Source organism: Lepidothrix coronata, unplaced genomic scaffold (genome assembly GCF_001604755.1).
Source record: "Lepidothrix coronata isolate B3197 unplaced genomic scaffold, Lepidothrix_coronata-1.0 Scaffold36, whole genome shotgun sequence".
Classification (NCBI taxonomy): domain Eukaryota; kingdom Metazoa; phylum Chordata; class Aves; order Passeriformes; family Pipridae; genus Lepidothrix; species Lepidothrix coronata.
This window is the reverse complement of record NW_016690216.1, coordinates 3,536,026-3,550,301: the sequence shown is the minus strand read 5'-3', so window position 1 is coordinate 3,550,301 and position 14,276 is coordinate 3,536,026. Positions and strand designations below refer to the sequence as shown.

The 14,276-nt window shown below is 39.0% G+C and overlaps 1 protein-coding gene across 2 annotated transcripts in view; it reads left to right on the top strand.

The window, feature by feature from the left end:
- Positions 1–5,098, top strand: part of STAU2 (staufen double-stranded RNA binding protein 2) — a 174,621-nt gene extending 169,523 nt beyond the window's left edge. For both annotated transcript variants that reach the window (XM_017812432.1, XM_017812431.1), the window contains 2 exons: positions 3,055–3,143; positions 3,987–5,098. In XM_017812432.1, coding sequence (XP_017667921.1) covers positions 3,055–3,143; positions 3,987–4,080 — 183 coding nt within the window. In that variant the 3' untranslated portion in view covers positions 4,081–5,098. The remainder of the gene's footprint in view (positions 1–3,054; positions 3,144–3,986) is intronic.
- The last annotated feature ends 9,178 nt before the right edge of the window (positions 5,099–14,276 follow it).

The window sequence follows — 14,276 nt, the reverse complement described above, 5'->3', positions numbered from 1 at the left end:
CCTTTTATATCACATTTCAGCTTGGGAAAGGCATGGCTTGAAGAAGGGTGAGATGGAGAAATGAGACTGCACCATGTTACGAGCATTAGCATTTGGAAGTTGTGTTGGTATGAAACATGCTTATCATTACATACCTCGAAACGTATTTCATTTTATGTTTCCTCTAATTGTTCCATATTTACTTTATTGACACCCGTATAGTAATGATCCCTGCTTACTGGCAATGAGTTCATTATTTTATATTGTAGTACTTCTTCCCTCAGTGTTAGAAGAGGAGAGGGACCCTCTTGATCTGTTTCTATTGATATAGTAGCTAATATTCTTCCAGGAAGTTCCAAAGCAATTTTGCTGGAAAGCAACCCTGATAGCTTCTCTGTAATTTATGTGGGATGCCTTGCAAATAGCTATTTCTGTGAGTAAAACAGTAGTAACAGAGATACTCATAGCAATTCTAGAATTAGGAAGTTTGGGTTGGTCTAACTAATCTCTTGATGATTTGGGGATTTCAATTACCCCTATTCAAGACCAGACTGTTCTGCATATCATATGATCAATCTGTGATTTAAGCTTGAATGAAACTTGGCTCTACTTCTTACTGGCTATGGTCAGGGCCTTTTTATCCAAGTCACTGTACAAACAAATAACCTGAACACGTAGTTCTTCCACAACAAGTTTACAGTTCACACATCAGACCAGGAAGCTAAGAATGGATATTAAAAAGTAAACAAGGTGGGTTGAAAAAACATATGAGGTAGCATATGTGTAGGAGGAGCAGGCATCCCAGCTTCCTTCTCTCCTTACAGTGCAACCTGATGATGGGTTTTGATTTACCATACATGAGAAGGAAGGAGATTCTGATAGTTTTGCTGATAAGCATCGGGGAAAAAGTGAATATGAGAGGACAGGAGATTCTTGGGTGCCAGTCTCTATCCATTGGATTGTGTGGTTCTCATAGTTGCCTAAAGTACAAGGAAGCACAGGAATCCAGATCACTCCCCATCCTCACATTATGAGTACAGCTTGCATTGTGATGAAAAGGACCCCAGGGAGAGGAGAAGATGAGAGAAGCTGGGATGAAGATGTGTTGGATTACTGGAACAGAGAAGTTGAGAGGAGAGTACATGAAAACCCTTGTTGCTACTGCAGAAATTATTGGGATTGAAGAGTGATTTTGCTGTGCAGTCAAGATCAAGGATGGAAAGACCTTATAGATCTTACAAGATTTGAGAATGCACATCTGAAACTAAAAGGGACACTATAAGGTGGTAGAGAAAGAACTGTCTTATATTTTGATATATTTGTCTTGCAAATATATCAAAATGTCAAGAAAACCAGAAGAAATGAGGAAAGAGAGAATTCACTCTCTGTGGAACTCAATGGGTGATAAAAGTAAAGATCCAGTAAAGGGAGGAGTTGGTATTGAGGTGAAGCTGACGCTCAGCCTTTAGCCATTGCGTAGAAAAAGGTTCAAAAGAAAGATGAGGGCAGCAGAAGTTTTAAGATGAAGGGGAAAATTATTGCAATGGATGTGAAGAAGAAGCAAGTAGAGAGCAGGTTAGCTGTGTCATACAGGGGACCCAGAACACGTGGTAAAGGTAGAGTGGATTGTAAGTAACAGTGATAATCTGAGGTTTACCAAGAGACTTTATAAAATGTTTAGCTTTTTTTTTTTTCCATTTGTTTGCGGTTTTTTTTGATAGGGCAAAACCCATAAAATTTCACAGACTAGAAAGATTCTATCTTCATGCACTATGGGTGGCAGTACCTTGTACAGCCTTCTGAAGCTTTAGCAGCTACTCTTTACTATAGACAAATCTGGAACACATGGTCTTTTACTTCAGGACAACCTGGCAATTTTTGTGCTGCTATTCATCTCACCAAAATACACATTGTCTAATAATATTTAAGTTGTATAAACATACCTTTCAAGGGAAGGAGTTGTTGAGAGAATCCAGGCAAAGAATTAGTACAAAAGCAAATCTAGTAGTTCATTACAATGGCAGCTCCTGTTCTGGGAAGAGTATCTCCTCTCTAAGGGAAATGAAGATAGAGACGGATTCTTTCTATGCCAACAATTAAGAAGAGAGCAACTTCCAATTTTCTAAACAACAGTTGTTGTTTCACCTTGAAGAACAGCACCATAGGGCCTGCAGTCAATTCCACTGCTTGAGGTGTTACCTTAGGGCACAATGTCTGTGAAAAAGTTACCTTTTCTTTCCTCTGTTGTTAGTTCTGAATGCATCTTAGGTGGAAGTGATTAAAATGCAAAATCCATTTTGCAGTGCTGCTTTACATTTCACCTTTGTGACAGAACTGACCTCAACTGTTTTATTGTGCTAGGTGTTTTTACAAAGTCAGCCACATAGTGTCAGAGAGTTTCATAATCAACCTCTGCTAAATTAATTACAAAACAATCATTTGTCCTTTACTGAAGGAGATAGAGGGGAAAGAAGAAGCAGGGCTCGTGGAGATGAGAGAGAAGGTGGTCAATGAAGAACACACTTGCACAGAAAAACTGATTGTTCTTCTATTGCCGATGCTTCATAATCACTTCATATTGGCTCACCCTGTTCAGCACACATCACTACATATGCATAAGACATCAGGCTGTAATGTTTGAGACCTGATATTGGAGTATTAGTAGTGTCCTGCTGACTCTCTTCCCATTGCTCACACCTTCTGCAAACATTTGCAAGACAAGAGCTTGTCCATAGGAGCTCTGGAAACTGTGAGTTCTAGGAAAGCACATAGGGAAACTGGAGAGGCTTTCTGGAGAGCCAGAAAGGCAAGAACTGAAAGTATATCATGTTCTTTATGTAGGTGATGAAGCTTGAATTGACACAAACTGGAGTCACGCATATGTTCAGGAAGAAGAAAATATCTTCAACCCATGCACAGGCTGGGTTGAGTACCCACTCTATTCGCTCTGCAGCCTAGATGGCTTCGATGTAGAGGAAATTAATTAAATTTAGTTTATCAAAACACACACCTTCCTTCATTTGGTGTTAATACAGTTGTGTCAGTGGGTTTTTTGACAACTCATTTTTTCTTTAGGCAGCGCTAAGTGCCTTGAAACAGTTTTCAGAACAAGGACTGGATCCAGTGGAAGGGGCTATGAAAGTTGAGAACGGATCACATGAAAAGTAAGTACCATTTAAATCCTCTTCATTTTAATGCCTGTGTGGCATAGTAGATAAGAAATGTTAATTAAGAGCTTAGTTGCCCCTTTAAACCTGTGCAAAACTATTTCCTCTGGAATTTATATACAGTTTGTGACAATTTGAGAGGATAAACACGATTTCAAGTTTAGCATTACTGATAATGTTTGCTAATGAGCTATGAGACAGTCAGTCCTCCTATGAATGCTAAAGAAAAGGATTTTCTTTTCATTGTATGAATTCTGTGTAAGTAGCATAACATGATTTTTGTCAAATGTGTTGTAGCACATAATATTGCCTGTAAATAAGGATAGCTGTCTGCCAATAAGTCCTTATGACTGCTAGATGAATTTTACCTCAGAGAATTTAAAAGTTTAAATTTCTTTCAGGTCTTAAAAAACTGTGATATGGAATATTGGCTTTAAGTAGTAAACAATAGAAGCAAGTTTCACACTGGATTTTCATTTAAGAAAATGGGATTGTCCATCCAGTAAAGATTTTTCTTCCAGCTGCTAGTCTGTTTATGTAAGAAGGTAGTCTTGTGTTACTAAATAAATTAGGAAGTAATAGAATAAAAGAAGTAAGACTAGAAGTGGCATTTGGAATTTTCAGTAGATATACTGTGGCTATTTATAAACTAATTTAATCAGAAACGTTTTTCCATATGATCTCATCAGCATAGTATTTGAACATAAATATTGTTGTTTCACTTTAAAATGTTACCTTCCATGGTGACCTTTGAATCTCATGTGCCATCTGGTAATAAACATGTCTTAAAGATGTGCAACCCTGAACCTTACCACTCTTGTTAATGTATTAATCTTTCAGACAAGTCAAGCATCTGGGAGAGAAAGCAGACAATAAACAGACTAACTCAGGCACCATTGCTCAGGACTGCAAGGATTCAAAGGCTGTCGTCTAGGAGCTTCCCAGCACCCACGGCTGCCACTGCATCCTTATAAACCTGTCAACACGCAATAGGGTGTATGTGTACAAGGAAATGAATGACTAATACCATTATTTGAGTCTTATGTGAAGACAACACTATTCTAACACAAGAGATAGTATACATGGTACTGTTTATTCAACTGTGGAAAAAAATAAAATTGAACATTTCCCTTAGAACTCAAGATCAGAGTATAACTCAATTACCCAGAGGCAGAAGAAGTCTGATCGTGTTACTGGAGGTTAAAATAACAACTAATTAGAAAAAAGTGTTAGAAAAAAAAGGGAAACTTTAAAATTGATTAATATTGAGGAAAACAAGTCAGCATTGGTTCAGTTATACAATTTTTTGTAGTGTAGTTTTAAGTTCAGCTTACTGTTTTTTAAATAATGCTTGAATATTTTAAAATTAACCAATGACAGTGCTGTGAGAATTGTAGTTGTTGTCTTCATATATAGTCATACAGCTTATCTTTTTATGCAGACATTATGCATTCTTCATTCTATATGAATATGTATGACTTTAAGATGCACTACTCAGAGTTGTATGCAAACAGAAGTTTAAATCATGACAAGTATTTGCTTAACATGAACAGATGTTAGTTATGATCAGTCTCGATATACTACAGGAAAAAAGCAGACATGGTATTTGATTTTCCTTGCCATAATCAATTAAAGAGGCGTCTTGCCTCCAAGCAACATTTTCCCCTTCGATTCTGCTCTCTGTTGTGTGAAGCACATCTACACCCCATTCTGTGTGTTGTATCAACCTACCGTTTGCATCAACTGAGTGTTTTTAATCTCTGCATTCAGACCAAGAGCAAAAGGGAGGACTGCAACATTACCATGCCAAGGATGGAATACTGTTGATGTAAAGATCATTCTTTTGTGAAAGGAGTGGCAGCAGAGATAAGACCTGTGGCTGCTCTGTACCAGCATATTTCTTTTAAGTGTGTGGCCAAATGCAGTAAAACCACATCAGTTCATGTGTACAATGACAGTGTCTTCTCTTTCTTTATCATTCACATGTAGACAACTAAGAGAAAGAATTGAAAAGAAAACAATTACAAACTAACAAATGACTGGCTACCACACCAAAGTCAGGGTTCAACCTACCTTCCGTCATGCCACCACCTTCAGCAAACTAACTGTGTTAGACCAGACATGCTGGCATTTAAGTCAATTTTTATCCAAAATATGGATGCTTTATTTTATGCAGACCTAATGCAACAAACATAAAGCTTCTCCCAGCTGCATAACAGTCACAACAACATTGCTCAAGATTGCTGAAACATGTAAACCAGGGATTACAACCCAAGTGACTCATGCAGGAAAGTAGACTAACAGCAATGTAAGGAAATAGTGCAAGGTACAGTGGCATTGATTCACCTCTGGCACAAGCTTTTAGGGTAGCATGCCTCATGTTCTCACAGAATCAGTGGATGGAACTCCTTTTTTCCACTTCATGTTTCTCATGGGTATGATTCACTCTCACCCCCAGCAGATAAGGAGCCTTTGTACTAGAATTTTGAAGTTTTCTTGGGTCTGACTTCATAAAAGAGTCAGGAACAAGCTGAACCTTTCAGTTCCCACGGAACTGGGAGATTTCCAGAGCCATTTGGCACCTGGCAGACTCAAGTTATTCAGGCAGCAGCATACAAAAATAATTAGCTCTTGCACACCATCTTTCTCAGGGATATGTTACCTGCCTAATTGGCAACTGGAGAAGAAATTCTGCTGTTTCACCTTATCAGAGAGCTCAGAAACAGGCTCAGTCTGTGTTTTAGCAGTACCTGCTAGTATGCAGAATACAAAAGGCATTACTGTCCCCTCCCACAGAGAATAAGAACAAAAGGAAGAGGCAAAGCCATTCCTTGACAACTCTGTCCAAAGGGTGAGAGGCTGTACTTACTGGGGAGAATGTGACAAGGAGACTGGCAGCGTGGTCTCCGTGGCATTGACAGAACCACTGTGGTGTGTTCCCTGTCCCATCACTACAGAGGAGCCCTTTGTACTGGTTTGCTCAGAAGCTTGATGCTGGGTGCCGTTCTCTAGCTACAGACACAAAAATGTGCCCAGTAAACTTCAAATTAGTTGCTTTGTTACAGGTGGGCTCTGCATTGAGCACCAGGCTTGCTCCAGTGCATGTGGAGTGCAGCAAAGCGATGTTTGCCTCACTCTAAATGAGCAAAATGCAATCAAAAGCGTGCAACCAGCTGTCTGAGCCCAAGAGGGCTCATTCAGCCCCTCCAATCAGGGCAACAGTAAAGAAAGAGTATCTCTATGAAACTGATATTTCAAATTCTCTTGCTGGTCAAAATTGTGCTTGATTCTGACAAGGCAAGTAACTGAGTTGAGGGGCTCATTTTTTTCTCAAAACTGTAGAAACATGAAGCAGACTGGGGGAGGATGGTCATACAGTAGCAAGTTTTCTAACTATTTTCCAAATGCAGGGTTTACTAAAGATTGTTGTAACCACAAGTTAGCAAGTCTGTGCAGCCTTATGTAAAATACACATAGATGGCAGTCTTAAAGCACCTTTCAAGCACACAGGTTAAAAGCTTTACCAAAGAGGCCCCAATGAAGGCTGACAGAGTTTTTCCTGGGATAATCTGAAGAAAGCATTCCTGCTCCCTACCGGTACCGATGGCATCACAAAGACCTCTGTATGCAGCTCACCAAGATACTGCACCTGAACACCATGACGTCATTTTGGTGTCATTAAGGCCTCCAAGGTTTCTGTGTCAAGGAAGAGCTTTCAGTTTGTCCAACTGCAACAATTCTTTTCTCAAAGAAAATCCTGGAGTACTCACACACATATACAGGAATGCACCTTAAATGTAGTTTGGCATTATCACTAGCAACCTTCCAAGAGCTTGAGGGAAATCGTTGCAGCAGAAATGTTGCAGCAACCAGTGGACTTGTCTCCAATATTCCATCTTGTTGGTTCACAGCTGTTCCTCTGATTTCCTGACCTGCCAGTATCTGAAAGAGGCTGGGGAGAAACTAAATCTGATAATATAAAAACTACTTTATTTTCTTCCAGTAACCTGATAATTTTTTAAGTTTTTTACTTCCTAAAATAAGTACATGTGGGACAAAGCAGACTTTATGTCTAGTTTTCTTTAATAAATAGCTAATGATGGACCCTGGAGGTTTATCAATATGTTTGAATGTTATTATTAGTTCTAAAAGGGTTGTTTACTTTTCTGACANTTTGAATGTTATTATTAGTTCTAAAAGGGTTGTTTACTTTTCTGACAGCAGTTAATATTTTTTAATTTATTTTTATTTTTTAGATTATACCTTCTTTGAGGTAGAGTCTTTGTCAAATCTCTATTTGTCAAGTACCAAGTATAGTTTATTTCCCTCTTCTGCACACATCCATACATCTCATCCTGTGTCTCAGAGCACTTTCAAAGATGATCAAATGCCATGTTTTACAGAAGTGGATCTAAGGTGCAAACTGGTGCTTAGGAATAAGGCAGGAATAAGGGGCAAGGCCTAGGATAGGCAGTTTGCCTATCTAGCACACTATTGATGGCACTGTGTTCAACACTTTAAGGATTCAAAACACTAATTGTCATCAGTTCTGGACCTATAATACTCATTAATCAGGAGGAATTATGTCCTAGAGAAAATAGGACCCTCAGGTATCCTCTCAGAAAATCTTCTCAACACCTTCCAGGGGTCAGTGAACTAAGAACCTGCACAGGAAAAGGCACTGAGTGAATGGGGTACCTGATATGACTCAAAGGACGGGAATTCACACAGTTAATTTTATATCTGAGTTGTCATCTTCAGTAGCACACTGGCCTGTCAACAACTCAACACACTCTGGAAGTTTCTCTACTGTACAGTGACACATGTAGCACTGATTTCCAAAGGGACAGATGTGCTGCTTCTGACAAATCCAAAACATTGCAGCATCGGGGCCACAGAACTGGAAAACAGGGTGCAGATATTTGTCCCCAGCCATCCCAGCATTCACCTTCGATTTACAGTGGTGCTGAAATCCTCACTGAATTCTAGCGAGAATTAAACTGGCATGTAATTTCCTCTGATCAAAGTCATAGTCATAGGATTTAAAATATTTAGCACTTATCAGCAGCATTTTTAAAGGGTCTTTGGATAACAGTAGAGAGGAACCTCAGGAGAGCTTGCTTCCTCTGCCATCTCTCCCCTCTGAAGCATGAGGAAAGGGCTGCATCACAACAGATTTTGAAAATCAGTAGGGGAGTAGTTGGGATGAATGATTCCAGGAATATGGAATATCCTCCACCTTGGCCTGAAATGACAATGAAATTTAATCCTTCCTAAAGTGTATGCAAACCCCTTGATCTCTCTGACAGTGCTTTACTACATGCATTTTATTGGTGGGTGGTGCTTGTTGTTGCTCTTCTTTCCGGCTTACTCCAATTCCCCATGAAACAGCAGAAAGTTTCCCACTTCCTGCAGTGAGAGTTGAGCAAAAATTTTAAACTGAATTTGTTTTCCAGTTAATAGGCAGAGGGTTGAGGTTTTGTTTGCTTGTTTCAAAACACTATATAAAAAAAAAATATGCTTGGTAAAATCTTTTTATCCTCTCCCAGCCACATCCACAATTCCCCCACTCTCAACTGCACTCCATAAACAGGTAATATTTTCTTTGCTCAAACAAGAATGGCCTTTACAACCCCTGAGAAAACTGAGCAGACAGTGGAAGGTGATTTTTAATGATGGTGAAGACAGGGACTATGTCAGAGCCCTGAATACAATGTGACATGATGATTTTGTATGCTTTGGGGGGACATTGTTCTGTGACCAGTGAGAAAGGGTAGCGACTGTCTTTCACCAGCTTTCCAGCTCAAACATGGCAAGTTATCTACCCTGGGCAATAGTGTTCAATGTGTATATTTGGCATAGCTCCCCGAGGACTTCTCTAGAAGAGCTGGAAGGAGAGAAGCGTGTCCTGAGTAACAGCTTGCTCTGCCTTTCCCTCCTCACAGCTGATGAACCACAAGCTGAAACCTAAGGTACCATCAGGAAGAGACACGGGAAAATGCTGCTTCCCCTCTGGGTATTTACCTCTCGTGCAGGTCCCTTTTTGTTTGTAACTGCATTCCTGAGGCGTGATAGGAGCTGAGCAAGTGTGTACGTCGGTAGATGAGACGTGTATGAAGTGTTTTGGTGGTATGATTTCTATTATTCCACATGAACGACACTGACTTTTGTTTTTGATCATACAGCTTGTTATTTGCTTTATGCAGTTAGTCATGGTTGGCTGTGCACTTTTGTGCATGGCGTTTTAACTCCATGGCACTTCAGTACAAAGGAAATTTAAAAAATAACAATAAAAATGTTTCTAATCTGTTCTTAATTAAATAGATCTCAATGATTGATTTATGAGAAGAGGGAAAGCAAAACAGACTGGTTGCTAACCTGAAAATATAACTTGTCTAAGGCTCAAATTTTCCTTTATGATAACCAGGATCTAGGGGAGCCTGAATACACATGGAGTTTCATCCAACAGCACACAATAAATGAGAAGAAAATTAATATGGATAAAACAGTTTATGCTTCTCAGTACCATATATTAAATATATATTTGTGCAGTAAAACAGATCACCTAAAGCTGCTTATTTACTATATTATACGTGCAGCATAGATTTTCTTTTTTCTAAACCACTTGTAGCTGTTGAAAATGTTCAAGGGCAATAATAGTAAAGTCAATGTCATCTAATTCCCGGTTTTAAAATTGCCTGTTTCCAGCCCCCACCACACCCCCAATTCACTGTATTTGAACCGCTGGAAATAGATTTGAATTCTTCAAATTTATTTGGGTTTAAAGATAGGAGGTCTTCACATGTGGTTCAAAACAAAGAAGATATTTTTAAATATGATAGGGAAAAAGAAATCAAAATGTGACATCTGTCTGTGGGATAAAAATTAGATTACCTATTGCCTAAAATAGACCTGATTTCTTTTTTTTTTTGAAACTGAAAGACTGAGCTCATCGAGGCATTGCTGAAGACAGTAGATGTTTGTCCACTGACTTCAGCAGAACATGACTTTAACCCAGTCTTGTAACCCCAAGGCATGTAGCTAGCTGGATCCAATATAACTGTGATAACCCAAGTACTTAAACTGAACTTTCTTGCCTTTTATTTTTATAAAATGACAATTTAATTTTATAAAATGACAAAATGCACACCAAACTTGACTTTCTACTATACAGAAACAAAATACAAAGTAAAAGAGTTGCAGAAATTTTTTCTTGTTAAGGAAGAAGTTCCCATCCGAGGTGCAGCACAGTAACTATACTTTGACCAGCTTTCACACGCAACCTTATTAAGTGAGGCCCCAGCTGTTAGATTGCTGGGGTTATTGGTAAATGAATGTTCAACTGCACTGATGATAGGTAAAGTTGGGAAGTGTTTACAGATGCACTAGAAATAGTGTAGTTAGATATCTGGTAAGCAGAGACTACAGCTCCAATGTATAGTGCATGTTAGGAGTAAACAATTACATGAGCACAGAGAAGTAACAGTTCCTTACAAAAGAAAAGTTTCCCGGCCTATGGCTGTGCAGTCAATTTATGCAGCTCACTTCAACACAGCTACTCTTATTATTGTGAAATACTTGTTGCATGTGATCAACACAGCACTGTGTTGCTACTATTTCAATGTTTCTTCTAACTCATAGACAAAACAGCTCAGGGCCAGAATATTAATAGCACTGACCTAGTTAAAATATACCAGAAAGGATGCCTTCTGAAAATGTGATCCCCACTGGATCACATTATGGGGCACAATTATCTTGAGTATCACCTTTGGAGTCACTTGGAAAATGCTTTTGAAACACCAGCAGATCTATCAGCCTGTTGTGAATACCCACAAAAGTAAGTGGCTTGTTGAAGAGAAATGACACTGTCAAGGCATTGACACCCTTATGTACAAAATTTTCTGGCAGATTTTGCAGGCACCCGAAGGTTAAGTGCAGTAGACTTCTGTCCCTTCCTTCAGCATCAGGGGTATTCCTAAATTCTTCATTTGCACAAGATCCAAAGCAAAAGTTTCCACACAGATTTAAAAAATATTGTGAAAACATTTTTGTGAACAAGAGTTTGTGAAATCAGAGACTTAGTAGCTTTCACGACTTTTTTTTTTTTTGCTAATTTCTTCTAAATTTTTAGAGGTTTACCAAAAACCTCTAAGAATCCTTACCCAAGCAAAACATGGTTTGCGTTCTTTCTACAGACCGCAGTCCTTCATATTTCAGTTGAGTGATTAAGACGAAATAGCAATTTTGCAAAATCTGTAAAAAGGTACTGGTTTTTTAAAATGGAGCTAATTTTTTCTTATATATATAACATGTATATCATTATATATGCACACTATACTTAAAAATTATATATACACTTGTGTGTTTCTGTGTGAATGGATTCAAACTACACATATTTCTGTGTCTATGTACATGTGAATATATGTACACAAATGATCTGTCTGCCAATTTGAAAACAGAAGCACCTATGTTCTAGATACACAAATGTTTGAGTGCCTTACTTGTGACAAACTAGTTATGGAAAAATCTCTATGTATCCCAGATTTCCCATGTATAGGTCAATTTCTGGGCGTGTTCAGAAGCACTTTGCTTAGCCACATGAACAGTTTCCTACTCCAGACACTTTGGGACTCTGAAGTTGGATGCTCCCTTCCTCCCAAGGAGAGGATACCCTGTCCTGTAGATGTTCAGGGATTCTTACTGGTTTGGGTAAGATACAAAGTACTGGTGAAGGAGGAACTCTTGCCAGTAAAAATCTGCTTTTTTACTCAGTAGTCTCTGCTGAAGCTGTGTGTCATCTCTCCAGCTTAATTTGGAACAGATCTATTCAGCATTTACTAAATCAGCAAGAAAGGAATACTGTTTCTATTACCTGGTTCTTAGGTATTTGCAGAGTAGGATAGAGAGAGTCTGGTATTCTAAGGATTTTTCCTTAAAATAGTGAAATATCAATATTAGCTAATGAAGAGGCAGTTACTCACATTCACTTTTATACTTTCTGAACCACTGAATATTTAATTACTCTGTACAAAATGGAATGGTTTCCATGGAGATGTAAAGTAGCCCAGTGACTTCCATGTTTTGGTGGCTAAAGCATTTTTTGAAGGTGGAAAAGTATATTCTCCCTGCTATTCAAAGACACCGTCAGTGCAAAAAAATTTCATAGTAATCTCACCCTGTGCATCTTACAATTCAGTCTGGTTTGCAAAATCACATGGAAAGTATAGCAGCTGAATGTGATGTACGTATGTCACCCTCCCCATAAGGAAACAGAAGTCTTCTTACTGAGAAGGAAACTACCTTCTTTCATGACTACTGTGCTTGAGTGATGAACTTCCCTCTTATCAACAGGTGATGTAAGCCTAAGAAATGTATGATCATGACATATTCAGTATCTTTACAAAAAGGCTCATTTTCATGGATCCAGATTGCATCTGAAGTCAAGAGGGGACTGTGTTCTAACAAATAGCTTCGGTTTATTTTCCTTCTTGATCATATTAAAAGAAAGGGAGGCCTTTGTTTTTCCCATTAGCCTGGAAGTTTTTTGTTTGATCATTTCAATCCATTCAGATTCATTCCATTATATTTCAGAGAGAAAAGGGTGCAAGAAATTTGAGAGCTAAAAGGTTGAGTCCATTGGAAATAAAATTAGCAGTTACTTTATTGCTTAAGGCCTTCACCAAGGAACAGTTTGCGCAGCATTGCTGAAAGCCAAAGAAATCTTAACACAGAGTCAATAGTTTGATAAAACCCAGACCTCCTGTTTTATGCAATTAAAGGTTACACAGGGTGATAAGAACTTTAATTTACCTTTGAGAGATATTAATCAAATTTTGGTTAAACTTAAAACATGCTTCCTGTGCATTTCTTGCCAGGTGAAGGTCCTTCAATGTTTCCTCTTGTGCAGAGGAAGAGAAAACACTTCCCTAAAATGAGGTGAACACCATGAATTCAGATACACTATCAGGAGGCTTCCTCCAAACTCTAATTCTGTGATTTTCTTTCTAGCAGCCAGAACAGCCAGTGGTACCAATTCCCATACGTGCTAGTTTGATGTGAGTTCTGTTATTATTAATTATTTATACAGCACTGTGCATGTGCGTGCATCTTTATAGACAAAAGGTAATATCCCCCAAGAGCTTGCAAACCAAACAGCCCAGTGGTACAAACACTTCTTTAGCTTTCCTAGAATGTACTACCTGGAATAATCCAGCAATGTCAGTGGGCTACTTAGGTGCTGGTAAGTGCTCTGCTGGGTAGGAAGTGTTTGCAGGATTAGGCTGTAGTTAAACCATGAAGTGATGATGGGTGATGAGGGAAAGGAGGGCAAGCATTCCAGCAATAAGATCACACTGTTGCTTTAGTTATAATGAAGGTGTCAAGGGGCTAGGGCATTTTTAATGTTTTATGTTATTTGTGATCCTGTTACTGAGGAGGAAAAGCTCAGCTTTATAGGCCACACGGAAGAAGCGAGCTGCTGAGGAAGAAGACTGGCTTCAAGTGAAGGGAGAGGCACAGCCTCTTACATGAGGAAGAGGACTCCAGAGGTAAGGAGGAATGCACAAGAGGAGATGCTGACCATATGCTCGCAGAGTCTCCTTCCTCTGCTGCAGCTAGCACATGTCCACTACATCCTTGAGAGCTTTTTTTTTTCATTGAGGGCATTTTCAGAAGTTTCCCAGTACATTTCCAGCTCTTGGCAAGACCCAGACACATCTGTGACATTTAGCTGATAGCCTCCTTAGTGAAGGGAAGTTTGCCAATGGATCCTTGTGCAACTGTTTATGCTACAAACCAAAGCATACAACTGCCAGTTTCATTCTTACAACAGAGAGAGCATTTTTCCTCCTTAATTGAAAGTGTGGAATACAACAAAGCCTTTAAATACCGAGAAAACAACCAGCTGAAACAAGTAGTAACAAAGACATCAAGGATGACAGGCAGTAGGCCCTCTGCCCAGTGAGACACACAGCCAGGGCATGCTCTATTTTTGAAAGCAACCTACAGACTTCAGGAAGAATATAGGATATAGAGGTCAGGGGAGGGGTTGTTGTAGGATTGCAAGGAACTTCAGATAAATACATCTGTGGGAAGGGGATGTTGCCTTCTGAGTGAAGGCATGGGTTGGGA